General features: G+C 38.7%; 1 protein-coding gene across 1 annotated transcript in view; it reads left to right on the top strand.

The window, feature by feature from the left end:
* The first annotated feature begins 3830 nt into the window (after positions 1–3830).
* The window catches only part of PROKR1 (prokineticin receptor 1), a 68314-nt gene continuing 53805 nt past the window's right edge, over positions 3831–18339 (top strand). Inside the window, exons 1-2 of the mRNA XM_082250273.1 lie at positions 3831–3999; positions 12263–12880. Coding sequence (XP_082106399.1) covers positions 12432–12880 — 449 coding nt within the window. The 5' untranslated portion in view covers positions 3831–3999; positions 12263–12431. The remainder of the gene's footprint in view (positions 4000–12262; positions 12881–18339) is intronic.

Below are 18339 nucleotides of genomic sequence, written 5' to 3'. Positions count from 1 at the left end.
ATTTTCCAATTCAGAGAGAAGAGAAGACAAATATGTCTACCAAACATGCTGTGGAGCAGGTATACCACTGAATTAGGTGAAGCAAGTTAGCGTAATGGTGGGATTATCATCTTCATAAGACAAACCTATGCTCAGAAGGAGTAAGCACGGATCAGTGAGTGAAAGATCAATAGGGGCCCAAATATTATATAATATAGATTGAAAATCAGCCTTATGGGTGTGCTTCATCATGATGTAGTTGACTCTATAGCCCAAATTAAAGCAATTACCGTTTTGGATGCACCGCACCATTGCAACATTATAGGCCCATACATTAGTCTGTGTTGTCAGAGATACCATGCTCCTAAAGGGAATGAGGGTAGGCAGGGGGTCTATTGACACTTCTCACAATGCTTAAGATAACTAATAAGAGGTCCAAAGGACCCTTTTACCAGCTAACAGAATGGATTGGTTGCTTGTTAAACCACGATGGATGTTCAGCTCACACATCACTCCGCAATTTCCTAACAGATAAAACACAGAGCTTCTATATATGAACGTTGTATATGTTTTTCTGTCTTGACCTTTTAGCATGACTGCATCAGATTATTGTAATTTTGCTGTTTGTGAATTTTCATAAGCATTCATATGAGTGGGAATGCCCATCCACTGTTGAAAGGGCAATGCTGCTTCATGAACGAACGTTTCTGGAATTTTTATAAAAGGCTCATGACTGTTTGTGCATGGTTATACACAGCTCTCTGACAAATTTAACAAAACGGCTTACATACAGAGTGCAGTAGAGAGGGATATGATTTCTGAAATCTCGCTTAAAAGGTACATATGATAAGATAATACCGTAAATCTCTTATGAGGTATATATGATTAATTTACTGACAGAGTACATTTTTTACTGACATCCTGAAATATGACAGAAACTCCTATTATAAACTAAGAAAGCTAATGTTTAAACAATATATAAACAAAATGTAAACATTAACAATACTCCTAATAAGTAATGTGCCTGGCTTTACAATTAAAATCGTAAAATAGAGTGACAAGGTGTGAGCATGATGAAGATTATGAAAGGCCTGGGGCACCCAGGTACAAAACAGAAAAGGTTATGTGGCGTGTGTAGCACTCCGCAGCAAACAGTATCTGTGGTCAGATTGTGCCTAGTCAATTTATACACTGCACACATACTGTATAACACAGTCCTTGTACCCACAAAATATTCCTAATTACTGAACCACAACTGACAGCCTCACATACACAAATAAACCACAGATCAAATGATCTTTTTTAATTAAACATTTTCATTACATAAGCTTTTATACACCCAAAATTAATATAATTGTGTCAGTCTGAGCCCACCTTAAATAATAGCTTCATTAAAACCAGCAACTGTTAGGACAATGGACACCTTAGTTAGGAATATGTAATGTACATCATAGTGTTTAGAGTGCAGGAGTCAGGAATAAGTAACATACAAAACTTCATATAGTGGAAGGTTTACTAAAACTGGTGCACACAGACTGTTGCAGCTGTGCATAATAACCAATCTACTTTTATCTTTAGCTTGTTTAATTAAGCTCTGACAATAAAACCTAGAAGCTGACTGGTTTCTATGCACAGCTACACCAGATTTTGTTTGCAACAGTTAGAATCCGCAATGTTCCGCCATACATCAGATTCCCCTGAGTTCCCCTTACATCAGTAGTCCTCTGTACTAAGGCACCGTCTGCTGTGTATACAGTACGTCCACATTGGAGGTGCATGATTGCATGTGGATGATGACAAAATTGCATGTCAAATTTTCACATGTGGACAGCAGCAGATGCTTGGATCTGAAAGCAGCTGCTGTGTCTGCATCCACTTATTTGGGCTGCCTGCATGCAGCTCCAAGGTTGATGAACACACGGCAGATTGCAGCTCTGTGCGGGTACAGGGCTCAGCTCCTGTCTGAATCAGTCCTTTCTTTGCGATCTGCAGAATTCCAATTTACACTGTAAGGGGGAACTCTAGGGGCTCTGATTTTGTAAGGGAGAATTCTGGGGACTTTGTGATGAAAGGAAACATTCTGATGTAAAGGGGGCTCTGGGAACCCTGATTTAAGGAAGAATGCTGGCAACTCTGATGTAATCAGAGTTACTTTTTACACCAGACTTTCCCCCTATATCAGTGTCCTCTTCATTCCCCCTTACCTTAGGCTCCCAGTTGCACTTCCCTCTTACATTGTTCTCCATGCCATGCATGCAGGCTGTAGGGCACTGTGGGCAGGCACAGGCAGGCTGTAGGGCGATGTGAGCAGGAGGACTGTAGGGCACTGAGGATAGGCAGATGGGCTGTAGGGCACTGCAGGCAAGTGGGCAGGCTTCAGGGCATAGTGGTTGGGCAAGCTGTAGGGCACTTCAGGCTGACTCCAGCCCATGCAGACTTGTTATCCTCTTCCCTCCTGTATTCTTCAAACTATTAGAAACACGCACCTTGACATCACACACACCCATCAGGCTGAGTTTAGCTGTCTAATAGACGGCCAGCTCCATAACTGTGCATATGCAGTACAGAGCCAGGGGAAAACTGCAACATTTACTTTTCCTGTATACAAACATTTACAGTCGGAGAAAAGTGCACTTTTTAAAAAGAAACTGTCCTTAACTTTACGGATGGTTGGCAACTCTGGTAGCCATGCATTCTAGTTTAAGTTTGATTTTGACTGGTCTTTAATGTGAGAACTAATATTTAAAAGGATGTACAGCCAAAACTTTTTTGTTGTTTTTTTATCAGGTTGAGTAGTAAATGGTTTATTTTTTGTTGTCTGTGTCCTATTGGGGAGATTTTCTCAGATTGTCTCAGAGATGCAACAGGAAGTGAGAGGACTCAGAGGACATCTCTATAAACTGAAGGGAATTCCCTTGTTCAGAGTTCTCAATGGAGCGAATGTACCCACTGAAGGATTAATCTCAACATTTTGCTCTGGTCATAATTCTAAAATTTGGGATTGTCCTCATTTTCTGTCTTGCAATTGACAGGGGTTCTATTCTTCCTCTACTCTATCCAAAAAAATAATTGGCTAAACATACGCTTTAAAAACAGCTATGCTGCTTGAATACTGTATCTAAATATAACCTTCCAAATGAAATCTAAGATTCTGATACTAATATACAAGTCACCTGATATCCTAAGGCACACAACCAAAAATGTCTTGTCTCATAAGGATCCATCTTAAACATTTATATATGTTACATGCTAAGGATGCCAAGGAGTGTCAAGTACATCCCTCCATTTTCCTTATTCCTATGTTTTTTTTACTATTAGAAAGAATTGTTGTTTTCTCTGAAATAACATAATTTTAATGTAATCAGTTTAAATGTAGTAGGAGAAGATTAGTGGGAGAAGATAATAACATTTTGCACGGCAGCTTCATTTTAATGATAACTGCATTATTACAATAGCAATATATCGCACTCACTATGAGCCTAATTTTATAGCATTTGTGTTTTTCTGTAGTCACCAAATTTGTTGTTTGATTCTACAAAATGTATTACGCAATATTATGAACATGCAGACCCTGGGAACTGGACATTATTTGCTTCTTATTGATATTAATCACAATTACAAATAATAGTGAGATATCCCTAGGCAGTAAGTGCTGTGCAGTAGCTCATAGAGGGAAAAGCACCCCTCCTGTGCATTGATCCATAAACCATGTTTTTATCTGCATGAGCCATTGTTATTAATTAGAAGTACAACATAGCCAAACTGTGCTGCAGTTTGGAAAAAGGACATTAGGGGGCAGCAGTATATGCAATTAACAGCAAGCTGGTAAGAAAGACCTGTATAGGAGGTCCTTGGGGTTTCTCAATACACAGAAGCAGAATTTGGAAATGCACATATGATCACTGCTAAGGCAGCTTAAAAAGAAGGATCAGAACAAAACACTATTACTAATCAGTGGAAGAGTTTGATTTTTCTTCTACAGAATGAAGACTTTTGTTCAGTCAAAGCAGCACAGCACAGGTAAGGATTTTCACTTTAATGATTTATGCTTTATTTTCTTTCTGAGTTTTCCTTATTATTTTTCTGACTTTGCTTTAGTTATTTTTTGGTTCTGTAAACAGAAATGGTTCAATTACCATTATGGTAAAGTAAATATACGTTTTTGCATACCCTTTATAAATATAAAACATTTGAACATTATGCATTTTTGATAGATAGATAGATAGATAGATAGATAGATAGATAGATAGATAGATAGATAGATAGATAGATAGATAGATAGATAATATATGGATAGATAGATAGATAGATAGATAGATAGATAGATAGATAGATAGATAGATAGATAGATAGATAGATAGATAGATAGATCGATCGATCAATGGACAATAGAGATATAGATCAAGAGAGATTTGTTGATTGATCTTAGTTTGTTGCTTTTTTTTAAATCTAACTATATTAAAAACAGCATGATGAATATTGGTTTGTCTTTAAAGTGTTAACAGTCAACAGATAGGTAAAAAAAAAATAGCTTTTTTCCCTAAATGTGTTTGAAACAACTTGATTAGGTTTATTGGATAGTGTGTCTATAAATATTAACAATCGTTTGACTCAGTGGAAATAGATTGCTTTTTTTAGTAGTATAATGAACTGGCTGAATGTATACATTTAAATGCAGGCTGTCAGTGCTACGTGAGAAATACAATTTATCAGTGGGTATGTCTAGTACAACAGGCTGTACACAGAATAATATCAGACGTCCTCACTTTTAAAATTATGTTTATAAAGAGGAATTAAAATGTATTACCTTCTGAAGTTACAGTTTATTAAAAGGATATAATATATTTGAATATAGATAGTGATCAATATATATATATACATACATACACTACCTGGCCAAAAAAAAAAAGTCACCATCAAAAAATAAGGTCACGCACTCTTATATTTAGCTGGACCGCCTTTAGCTTTGATTACGGCACGCATTCGATGTGGCATAAGCTTCTGCAATATCACAAGATTTATTTCCGTCCAGTGTTGCATTCATTTTTAACCAAATGATGGGAGAGTCGGACCACTGCGCAAAGCCTTTTCCAGCACATCCCAAAGATTCTCAATGGGGTTAAGTTCTGGACTCTGTGGTGGCCAATCCATGTGTGAAAATTTTGTCTCATGCTCTCTGAACCACTCTTTCACAGTTTGAGCCCGATGAATCCTGGCATTGTCATCTTGGAATATGCCCGTGCCATCAGGGAAGAAAAAATCCATTGATGGAATAACCTGGTCATTCAGTATATTCAGGTAGTCAGCTGACCTCAATCTTTGGGTACATGCAATACCTATCCAATAGGATAGTTACTGGATGCCTAGTTTAGTTAGTTGCTTAGTTAATTCCAGGTGGTGACTTTTTCTTTTGGCTGGGCAGTGTATTTGAATATTGATAGTAAACAAGATAATTTAATAAATGAGGACAGGCAGTGACGTGTGAAGGTAATACTCAGTGTGATTATGTTGTTCTCATTATAAAATGCATAGCCTGCGGTCTAAGTTGTTCATAGTTTAGTAACTGCGGCAGTTCTTGGAAGAAATGTCATTATGTTGTCCAGAACATTGTACTTAACATCTATCGAAAAAAGCTGAGGCTTTATTAGAATCACAGTACACAAATTGTTTATAGCAAATGCGTACTACATAATAATGTTTTTTGTATCAATTTTTAATTCATTATTGTAGATGCCTTAACTTGTCTGAGTAGTTTTTGTGAATTATCAACTATATCACCTTTCCCGTTGCCCTGTGAAAAAAAGAGCTAATCATGATCTAATTATTATGGCATCTTCCAGCATTAATTGAGACATAATCATGAAAAATGGATTGTTGCCCCATAGCAACCAATCAGATTTTAGCCTTTTTTCTCTACCCTAGTCTCGGAAGATGAAATGTAATTTGACTAGTTACCATGTTTTAAATTACACTGGACCCACAAAACAGCTGTATATATTTTATTTTATGCCGGAATACTGTTTCCATATTGAAAATAAATTATATGTTATGTTTCATTTTGCTGCCAATTTTTTTTTTATTCATTTTTAACAACTAAATCCAGAAATATGTTAAATTTGACCTGATGAAAAAGAAAATACAGGTCTACAAACCTAAAATGTTTAATGATTGTGTGTATTTATTTAGGTTTTCTTTTAAGCTTTTGGGTTGTTCTTTTAAACTGTTATTAGATAAAAATGAAATACATAGATATTGAAGTGTTTCCAAGGTACAAACTGGTCATTATAGATGTATGATATAGGACAGAATGGAGGTGATGTTTACTCTGGTGCTGTATTACTGATTCTGTGAACAGCAGCACAAGTAATAATTTTCTCAGGAGCTTTTCCTTCCAATGCAATTGATTTGTGCCAAGAGCAAATGTATTTCCCAGGTTACTACAACAAATTATTTTCTTTTTTTTTTCATCTCTCACTTTCGGGAGATTCATGCTTTGCTCTGATTTATATTATCCACACTGTAGGATGTAAAAATGATTGAAAATATTACTAAAAGTTCATACTATTTTGTTATACTAAGTAAAAGGGGTGATCAGCTAAGCCTCATTTAAATTGGCAGACATGCAGTTGTCACTTATCCCAAAGGGTATCATTCAGCCAGTCCAATTTATTTTCACTGTAGTAGACCCAGTCAGATAACTAAAAAAAATGTCTACATCTTTACCAACAAATATTGCAGGTTCTGTCACTGAATCTACAGAGTGATAGGCAAAGACCTGGACTATGTGGTGGTTACCAGCAAAAGCAAGGGCTCCTGAGCATTAGAAATACATACAGGAATACATAACTGTGATTGAACCTTTTTGTGAAGACATGGAAAACAGATTATGCCTGCAGTCATGGGATGCGGGGGGGGGGGGGGGGGTTACTAAAACCGGTGCACACAGAAATTGGTGCAGTTGTGCAAAGTAACCAGTCAGCTTCTAACTTCAGCTTGTTCATAGTTACATAGTAGGTAAGGTTGAACAAAGACAATAGTCCATCTAGTTCAACCTGTGTAGGTGTGTGTGTCAGTGTCAATAATCATTTCCCATATCCCTGTATGTTGTGTTCTTTAAGATGCACATCCAAGAGTTTTTTAAAAATATCAATACTCCCCCGCTGACGCCACCAATTGTGGAAGAGAGTTCCACATTTCTACCGCCCTGACAGTGAAAACCCCCCTGCACAGTTTAAGATTAAGCCGCTTCTCCTCCAATCTCATTGTGTGGCCACGTGTCCTCTTACACTCCCTGAGACTGAATAGCCTTTTTCCTATGCTGGGCTCACCATTGAGGTATTTGTAAATCGCTATCATGCCCCCTCTCAAGTGTGACAACAAAACCTAAAAGCTGATTGGATATTATGCACAGATGCACCAGGTTCTGTGTGCATCACTTTTAATATCCCCCATGTAGTGCCTAGGTTTTCAAGACAATTATAGTGGTAAGAGCTTTCATAACCATCATTCATGGTCAAGGATAATGCAATGCTTGCAAGCAGGTTGAGGTACATTTTTATGCATCTGCCAGCTCCCTGGTGGTTTGGGTTAACTGTTTTCGCCCTAAGATAGCTTAGTGCTCAAGTGCTCCCCCCACCTTCCTCTGTAGGCAAAAGTATGCATGTTCACATATCAGGCATGCATTTGTGTGGATAAGAATTTCTAACCGGAAAGACTGTTTAATAGCCCACTCAGGCATGCAACCAGCTGTCATCCAAAGTCCATTGGCATTTTTAGCTTTATCTATGGCCAGAGGTATTCCATTTAGTAGGCAAGCCTTGCTTCATCAATAAAAACAAAAAGCATTTATAATGTATAAAGAGCAGTTATTTAGTTAACAATTCAAGTATCATTTTACCACAATTAAAAAAGATAAATTCTAGTTGGCTGCTAATTACAAATATGCCACATTCCAAAAAGGAGGTAGGGAACCATTCCAGATACAAGGAGCGTAAAACAATATGTTTTCTGACTGATGGGTACTAAGCACCCTCTGACATTCAATGACAAGCAACCTCAACAGCAGCTATGAGTCACATGCGGGTCACAGGCAATTAGTTGGGGACTTCCATGGCTGCCGTTATACGTTGTAGATTAACCTGTTAGGATACTCAAATATCAAATAAAAAGTTTTCAGACGGCTGGATTAAAAGACCAATGTAATTTTCAATTTAAAAGGAAAGTATTTGATTCTAAAATGTAATCTTTTAAAAGCATGTTGACTGCAGTATTGCACAGTCAAGGCTTACTTTGACTATGGCTTTTTGTGACAGGATATTAGTGGAAAATGGCCAGGTTCTTTGTTCTGTATTTTATAGCAAATTTTCTGTGAAGGTTTTACTAATTAAATAGAGTGGAGATTGTATGTTTGGTTTTATGTTTTTTTTTTTTTTTTATAGATAAAAGGCAACTCTAGATATGTACAAAGTTGATTTGCATTTTTTAATAATTTGAAGCAATGTACATAAACTTTTTTTTTCTGTCTGCTTGTGACTGCAAAATAAGTATATAAACAATTTTAAAAGCAGAAAAAAATGCCAAATCCATGTCCCTAAAGTAATTACTTTAGTTGCCAAAGCTTCAGAGCAGCAGAGGAACCTTTTTATGTTGAGGGTTTTTTGCACACAACAAGGTAAGTATAGTTTTTCAGGGGTTAGTAATTAAAGGTTAGTTAAAGAATAGGGCTAGGGATCAGAGGGTTTAGAAGTTGAATATTACGTTTTTTAAGTTATCTCATTAGAAGTTTTGTGTAAGCTTTAAAGCGGTTGTAAACCCACCTTGAGAACTTTAAAAAGACTTACCTATATGTACTGTAAATATCTCCTAAACTTGCACCGTTTAGGAGATATTTACATTGCATGCAGCCGATGATGTCATCGGCTCATGAGCTCTGAAGAAACGGCCGCCCGTGCCTTTTCTTTAGAGCCCTGTGCTGTGACTGGTGGCTCATGCGCACCTGTGCAGGAGTGACGTCACGCGGCTGTGGACAGTAATAGAGCTGGAATACGCAGACCCGGAAGGAAGAAGGGCGAAGATGAATGCGGTCGCCAGCGGGGACAACGCAGGCTTTGTTTGCAGGTAAGTGTCACATAATGTGCTAGTATGCGATGCATACCAGCACATTATGCATTTTCTTTGCAGGGGGGGAAAAAACAGGAAGAGTAATATAAACCATCTTTAAGGGTTAATATTACCTGTTAATAAGGGGCGAGATAATGTGTTCAGTGTTACGATTAGTTTTAAGGGTTCACTTTCAAGGACAGAATAAAAGTTAAGTTTGAAGTCTAAATCCAAAACCATTTTTTATTATAGATAGAGTAGGCTATGTTTACAACATCAATAAACAATATTGCTGCGCCAAGTGAAAAGATATCAATAAATGTGTCTAAATAACATAAATAAGATAACAACTCAATGTTAATAAATCAACTCTAATAATAGTGATTGCCAGTGATATTGATAGTCCCAATTAATAGTGAATCATAAAGATGAAATCAAAAACAATCTTCATCTGTGATCACAAAATAAAGTGCTGCATGCTTCACTCCAGTGCTCCCAGTGGCTAGTGCAAGATAAGCAGCTCACCTTAGGACTAGTCTCATGAGAGTCAAACACGCTTGGGGATGTAAGGATAACAGCCTGATGTCCCTTCCTTCACCTCCTCCAGCTATCACTCCGTATAGACCAGGAACCCGGTGTATAAAAGAAGAGAAGATCTAATGCTCTCTGTCTTGCAAAAAGCTATTTATTTCCTCTTAACCACTTGCCGACTGCCTAACGCCGATCTACGTCGGCAGTCAGCCCCTCACAGGCAAAGTGACGTAGGGCTACGTCACTAGCTTGTGAGGGTCTAGGGAGCGAGCGCGCGCCCCCGGAGGTGCGCTCCCGCTCCCGCGTGGTCACGGACCCCCCCGCGCGTGTGACCAGCAGACCCGATGTCCGCCGGTCACTCGGCGATCGGCGGGGGAGAGGGAGAATGTCATTCTCCTCGCTGTAAAGACACTGATCAAACGGATCTAGTATGTAGATCCGTTGATCAGTGTCCTTACAGCTCAAGCCACATCCAATCACAGTAGAAAGCACGCCCCTAGGGATACACACAGCCCCTCCCTCCCAAATAAAGTTAACCCCTTCACAACCAGTGTATTTTTACAGTAACAGTGCATATGTATAGCACTGATTACTGTAGAAATGTCACTGGTAACCCCAAAAGTGTCACAAATGTCAGTCAAGGGTCCGATCTGTCCGCCCCAATGTCGCAGTACCGCAAAAAAAATCGCAGATCGCCGCCATTACGCGTTAAAAAAAAACAACAAAAATGACAAAAATCTTTCCCTTTGTTAGTAAACGCGATAACTTTTGCGCAAACCAATCAAAATACGCTTTTTGCGATTTTTTTTACCAAACATATGTAGCATAAAACAAATTGGCCGAAAATTTTAAAAAATTTTGATTTTTACCTTTTTTTTGGGGGAATTTCATATAAAAAATGTGAAAAATATTGTTATTTTTGCAAAATCAACGCTCTTTTTTTGTTTATAGCGCGTGATCAAAAAATCGCACAGGTGATCAAATACCACCAAAAGAAAGCTCTGTTTGTGGGAAAAAAAAGGACGTCAAATTCGTTTAGGTACAGCGTCGCACGACCGCGCAATTGTCCGTTAAAGTCACGCAGTGCCGAATCGCAAAATACCCCCTGGTCAGGAAGGGGGTAAAATCTTCCGGGGCTTAAGTGGTTAAACAGATACCATTACACTTACATTGGGATGCACTTAAAGCAGTGCGGGCTTCAAGCGTCAGAAACAGCTCTCTGTACACCTCCAGGAATCAACATACTCCGAGCAGACTCCTCCCCCGTACGCGTTACATCAGAGACTTCATCAGCGGGCTTACAACATGCATTAGGTTTTTTTTTTTTTTGTGTGTCTCATTGCGGTGAGTTCAATTTACTTCATGTCCCAGAGACACAACGGAAAGGAAGAATAGGTCCCCCAAAAGTGAATTGTCACAAGCACTGGAAGATTTCGTCTCACTTCCTGTCTTGTTAACAATTGTAACATTTTGAATTGTCCACGATAGCTGCCAGGATAAACAGTGTAGGCCAAACTCCTCAGTAGAAGCACAGACACCTGTAATTCTTCTTCTTTGTATCCAAAAACGTAAAACGCTAAGTGTTAATGTTAGGTTAAGTTTTAAGGTTTGGTGAGAAGAAGGTAAGTTGCTAGCCCATCGGTTAAGCTGGTGATCAAGGATACTTGTTTTTGACTGTAAAGACCCTGGGTCTAGATCTATTGTCCTGATGTTGAAAATCAGCTTAGCACCCTGCCACACCTACTGCCTGCTCTTTGAATGATTCTAGTAGTAATTTCCAGTCTGAGATCTCTCCTGTAAGCCTGTGTATATTCACCTTCCTTCTATCAGTTTACAGAACAGGTAGTTATACTTTAAACTCTGTTGTACATTTTAGCTGGCTGCTCAATATTAAGATACATTTTTATGAATAAAAAAACTGAAGGATGTTTTAGCTATTGCTTAGACTACCACAATACATTTGGGCAATGGTGTAGCTTTCAGTCATTGGTTATCCATTGCCATGGACTATCATTGTAAGATTTGAAGTGATAGATGTAATGAAAATGCAGATAGGGTCAAACTGTACCCAATCTGCATATATGGGGCTGGGGCTTGACCGCAGTAAAATAAGAAATATCAATTTCTAAGTGTAAACAGCTAATTGGTCATTTAACATAAGGTTACTATTGGTGAGTTAAGATTTAACAGTTAATTGGTCAGTTATTTAGTCACTTACCTGTAATTGGATTAAAAAGGAGAATTTGGACACCTTGAGGTCAGAAGTTTAGCTATAAAGGAAGAAGAAGCCGTTGAGCCATGTCAGTCACCAGGAGCAGAGGAAGAAGGTTTTCCCTCCCTCCCACCCTGACTTATTGTCGCAGTCATTTTTGTATTTCTGTTCGTGGAATGTTTTTTTTTATTTTAATTGTTATGGGTAGTTTGAGCTATTTGGCTAAACTGCAATGGTTAATTATATAGTATGGTTGGTTTGAGCTTCTTGGCTGAACCAAAATAGACATGTTTGGATATTTTATTTAATAAATGGCCGCAGCCAATCAACCAATGCAAGTCTGTAGTCAAATGAGTTTTTATTTTAATTAATTATAATTTGTTATAGTAAAGGTTCAGCCTACAGCATCATTATCTGATCATTTCCATTATTTTGTTGCAGATCAGAACTGGGTCGGAAAACTATTTTTTTCTTTCTCAAATTATAATAACTAAGAAATGACTTGGCTTCTCAATAGTCAACTGTTTACTAAGTATCACTGATCAGAACAGACAAGTCCTTGTGTCCCTTCAACAAGTTCTTATATAAGCAGTTAATTTGGTCTCCAAACATGGACTTCGACAAAGTGGCTGCAAACTACATCCAAAGTGAAGAATTCTTCTCAAGAAACTATGCTTTTCCTTTAAACTTTACCTACAGTGATTATGAATTTAGTGATGATGAAGATGTAACCAAAACAAGAACATTTTATGCTGCAAAAATAGTAATTGGAGTGGCGCTTGTTTGTATTATGCTAATTTGTGGCATTGGGAACTTTATTTTTATTGCAGCACTTGCCAGATACAAAAAGCTCAGGAATTTAACCAACCTGCTAATTGCCAATCTGGCCATTTCTGATTTTATCGTAGCCATAGTCTGCTGTCCATTTGAAATGGACTATTATGTTGTGAAACAGCTATCTTGGGAACATGGACATATCCTCTGTGCATCCGTCAACTATCTCAGAACTGTATCCCTTTATGTCTCTACAAATGCTCTACTTGCCATAGCTGTTGACAGGTAAGGTCATGATTATTGATGTTCTGTCTATACCCACTTGACGAAGATTTACCACCCTTCATGACCAGGCCATTTTTTACAATACGGCACTACATTACTTTAACTGACAATTGCGTGGTCGCGCAATGCTATACCCAAATAAAATTTGTGTCCTTTTTTCCCACAAATAGAGCTTTCTTTCTGTGGTTTTTAATCACATCTGCGTTTTTTTTATTTTTTGCATTAAACATAAAAAGACCAACAATTTTGAAAACAAAACAATATTTTTTACTTTCTGCTATGAAACCTATTCAAGAAAACAAACTGTACTAATATCACTGGCTGGGAAGCGGTTAACATCAGGAGCGATCAAAGCATTTAACTGTGTGCATAATCAGTGTTTTACTATAGTGTATGAGGTGCTTTTACTAGGGGAAGAAATTTAATTTATTTACTCCTTTACAGGGACACGAATTCCATCCCTTCCTCCCTGTCAGAACCACAATCTGCCTTGTTTGCATAGGCAGATCCCCGTTCTGCCTAACAATCGGCGGGTGCAGTGCAGTGGGCCTACCTGGAAGTGTCAGATCACATATATATACATATATATATATATATATATACATGATCTGGTGCACAGGTGCCACCCTGTAGCAGTAATACCGCTATAGGGCGGACCTTAGGTGGTTAAGTACAAAAAAGTCAGAATAGATCATTTGCTTTTACAGGTTAACGAAACCTGTATTCCAGTAATTACCCAGTTTACAGTATGTACTATACTAATCATGGGGAAGTGAAGCTGAAGCTCTTCATTGTCAGAGAATTATTGTTATATTGTTGATTGTATGTAGAATATGTGTCTCATCTAACATGTGTCTCCTCTAACAATACCTCCCTCTAATGCTGTTTACATGAGTATTTTGCTTTCTGATAGGTTCACTGTAAAGCAAAACTCTAGAAAAAAATGTATTTTTTAAAAAAAATTTAGATTGGACCAGTTTAGTTATCTTTAAATGTGAAGATACAGAGTCCTTGGAATCCTGAAAATCTTAGTTGTCTCCATGCAAGGTTTACTCAGATATGACTTTTGAGTCTTGTAAAATGCATCTCTCCGTCTCCCCCTTCACCAAATGACAAAACATCTTGTATTTTATTCACAAAAAATAAGGCATTCTGTAATTGGACAAGGGAAGAGGAGGGGCGAATAAACAACTGGACTGTCCCTTGTCCAATCATAGAATGCTTTATTTTTAGTAAATTTGACCGTAAATCTGCCCAGAAGTTTAGCTTATGGTCTTTTACACACAAACTTTAGTTTGTATGACAGTAGTGTGTACAGCAAGTTTTTTTCAATTGGAACCAGGAGAAAAAATCCTTTGTGGGACTTTAAGGGGCTACAGTGGAATCAACACATATATAGATATAGAAAAATATATGCAAATTTTATTGAGACATAACAATCATAACAAGAGAATATACATAATAAAAAAAAGGTTGTGGAATAAAAGGCATACAATACATTATCCAAAAGGAAATCAACCAAAAGGGGCCCAACCCCAAAATGTGATAGGGTGTGGGAGAACTGACGCGTTTCAAATGCTATAAAGCAAAAATTACATCTTCTTCAGGGGCACATTGGTTGAGTGTTGTTCTGTTAATACATACACATCAATAAATATATGTCTTTCACAAATGTTATCACTTTTCAAACATTGGGATAATATGACAGTCCATACATTGACCTTGTATAGTGTATGCAATAGCACAAACCACAACAAGACATAAAAAGATTAAAGAAGCTGCTGCATATCCTCTTAAAAGTTGCAGATGGAAGGACGTCAGCTGATAGGTGCAGGCACATCCGCGCCCCGACACACGGGGTTGGCCAAATGGGAGCCGTAAGAAGGGACAAATAATCTATACTCTATAATATGGAGACCTGTAGAGGTAAAAAAAAAACACAAAAGTAATCATATATAATATATGAAGAAACATTGTTTTATATATATATATATATATATATATATATATATATATATATATATATGCCTAGTGTGTTGTACCGCATGTATGGACCATGTGATATAAATAGCCCCGGCCAGGAAGAAAAAAAAATAACAAATTTTCAGAGCATTTACAAAGCTTTCAGCAAGCTTCAGGCAGCTGTGTTGAAGCTTGTAACGCAACCTTCAGCAATCTTAAGAATTCTTTAGGGTCCATGCATGCAAGTGTGCTGTATTAACATAGGCTTTACCAGAACAGGTTTTTGCCAATAAATTTTAAAAGCACCCCAATGCACCTTCCCAGCACAGGTGAATGCATTACCATGCATTGCATTGTGCTACTAAAAATGTTGCAGGATCAATTTTTGGCCCTTTGTGATACACTAGGTATTTCATTCATATACAGCCAGTAAAATAAGTAGTGAATACGTCACAATTTTTGCTAGGTAAATATATTTCTAAAGGTGCTGTTGACATAACATTTTCACCACATGTCGGTAACAACCTATGCAATACATATATACAAAGAAACCAAAACAAATAAGTTAAGAAATTAAGTTATGTGTGATAAAATATAATGTCATAGGGAAAAAGTATTGAACGTGCTAACTGAAATTTATTTAATATTTGGTCCAAAATTATTTGTTGGAAATGACAGCTTCAAGATGCCTCCTGTATGGAGAAACTAGTCGCATGCATTGCTCAGGTGTGGTTTTGGCCCATTCTTCCACACAAACAGTCTTCAAAACTTGAAGGTTCCATGGGCCTCTTCTATGAACTTTGATCTTTAGTTCTTTGCATAGATTTTCTATTGGATTCAAGTCAGGTGATTGACTGGGTCATTCTAACCACTTCATTTTCTTTCTTTGAAGCTAATTGAGAGTCTCCTTGGCTTTGTATTTGGGACCATGGTCTTGCTGAAATGTCCACTCCTGTTTCATCTTCATTATCCTGGTAGATGGCATGTTTTGGTACATTTTTATATTCATCTTTCCTTCAATAATATAAAGTTTGCCAGTACTGTATGCCAGTGGCATCTGGTGCGCCATCGGTCAGAGAGGGGCGGCAGACAGACCTGACCCTGGTTTCCCTCCATTGCTTCAGCCTCCAGCCCGCACTGTGCATCATACCCACACCCTCCCCCCACCCGGCCCCAGGCTCACTCACTCTGTGCTGCCCCTGGACTGACATGTGGAGGCAATGGCGGCTTCCCCTCTCAGTCTCCTCTGTGTCCCCCCCCCCCCCCGTCGGTCGAACTTCCCCTGCTTTTCCTCTGCATCATGGCCCTCCTCCTTCGCCAACAGGATGGCTTCTCCTTTCTGCCAATTGAGAAATGGGTCTCAGGACCCGCTTCCTGATTGGCCAGGAGGAGAATCAGTGTGACAATAGCGAATATTCATTCGCTATTGTCACATAACTGGGTGGGCTCAGGACGCAGTGCTCTCCACCCCAAGCCCACCCTTTTTTTAAGTCTTTTAGAGCCTCTGGCTCTAATCATGTGCTTCACACATGGATGGCCGGACACATGGATGGGGAGGCGGCGCCTGTGTGCCTCTAATGATGGGCCGCCATTGCTGTATGCTGAAAAACACACCATGATGTTCCCACCTCCAAACTTCACTTTTGGTATGGTGTTTTGGGGTGAGGTTCAGTGCCATTTGACCTGCAAACATGGTGTGTATTATGGCATTCAAAGAGTTAAATTTTGGTCTCATCTGACCAGACTATATGCTCCCAGTATTTCACAGGCTTGTCTAAATGTTGTACAGAAAACTTCAAATACATTTTATTATGCTTTTTCTTCAGCAATGGAGTCTTGCATGGTAAGCATACATTCAGGCCATGGCGGTTGATGGCATTACTTATTGTTTTCTTTAAAACAATGTTTTATCTGCTAATTCCAGGTCTTGTTGAGGCTCCTTGGCTCTTGACAACTCTTCTGATAATTCTTTTCACGCCTCTGTCAGAAATCTTGCGAGGAGCACCTGGGCATGGCCAGTTTATGGTGAAATAATGTTCTTTCCACTTTCAGATTTTGGCCCCAACAGTGCTCACTGGAACATTCAGAAGTTTAGAAATCCTTCTATAAGCAATGCCATCAGTATGTTTTGCAACAATAAGGTTGTGAAGGTCTTGAGAGAGCTCTTTGCTTTTACCCATCATGAGATGTTTCTTGTGTAACACCTTGGTAATTTGCACTTACTATGGGCAGGATTGCTTTCTAATTACTGATAGATTTCAACTAGTGTCTTGGCTTTCAATGCCTTTTTCACCTCCCTTTCTTTTCATGTGTTCAATGCATTTTTCCTGTGTCATTCCATTTTATTGCACATAACTTAATTTCTGAACATATTTGTTTTGGTTTCTTTATATGTATGGGTTGCATGGGTTGTTACAGACATGTGGTGAAAATGTCATGTTAATAGCACCTTTAGAAATACATTTACCTAGAAAAATGATGAGGTGTTCAGTACTTATACCCATTGTAAATGGGCTACTGTTGCGCAATGCACATTAACATGCAACATAAGGTGCTTTAAATTGTGTGCATTAAATGCACTGCGGCATATTGGTTTGCTATGAATGGGTCCTTAACCTCCCTGACCTCCCGAGTGTGGCTCGGGGTTAATTTTCAGTACCAAAAGCGGTAACCCTGAGCCACACTCGGGATTACCCTGCAATGTTACTCACCCTTCCCTGCGATCCCCCGCCGTCTTCCCCACACTCTCTCCCCGCTCTGTGCACGGCCGATTGCCGGCACTTGCCTTCCGGTTCCCTCCCTGCGAGCGTTGTGATGCAGAGGGGTGGAACCGGCGCCAAAATTCAAAAAGTGTAAATACTCAAATGACATGATACAAAGCTGTGATCCTAACGGATTGCACTATATCATGCCATTTCAGCCCATATTTCACCTGGTGACTTTTCCAGTGCACTGCCTGTGCTTTCCAGTGCTTTGTGCCTGGAAAATTTTGAACAAAAATGGTGTCCAAAAAGCGTTTTTTTTTGCGCAAAAGCGATTTTAGACGAACTGGAAAACAGCGACAGCAAAACGGAGTTACTTGAAGAACTGAGTGATAGCGATTTGTTGGACAATTAGTCATCAGGTATGGAAAGTGACGGCAGCGACGATTCTGATGTCTCTTTCTGGTACATAGCTTGTGGAATTTGGGAAGTATATCAAATGATTCTTCAGAATTTCCAACGGAGCTATGTGCCAGAAAGAGACATCAGAATTGTCGCTTTCATCACTTTCCATACCTGATAACGAATTTTCCCACGAATCGCTATCGCTCAGTTTTTCAAGTAACTCTGTTTTGCTGTCGCTATTTTCCAGTTCGTCTAAAAGCGCTTCAGCGCAAAAAGAATGCTTTTTGGACGCCATGGTCCTTCTCTATTTTCCAGGCACAAAGAAATGGAAAAGCACAGGCAGGGAACTGGAAAAGCCACCAGGTGCAATCCTGTGGTGAAATGGCATGA

The sequence above is a fragment of the Pelophylax lessonae genome (genome assembly GCF_965119305.1).
Source record: "Pelophylax lessonae genome assembly, chromosome: 3".
Taxonomy (NCBI): domain Eukaryota; kingdom Metazoa; phylum Chordata; class Amphibia; order Anura; family Ranidae; genus Pelophylax; species Pelophylax lessonae.
Note: the sequence above shows the minus strand (reverse complement) of the source record. Positions and strands in the feature narration are given on the sequence as shown.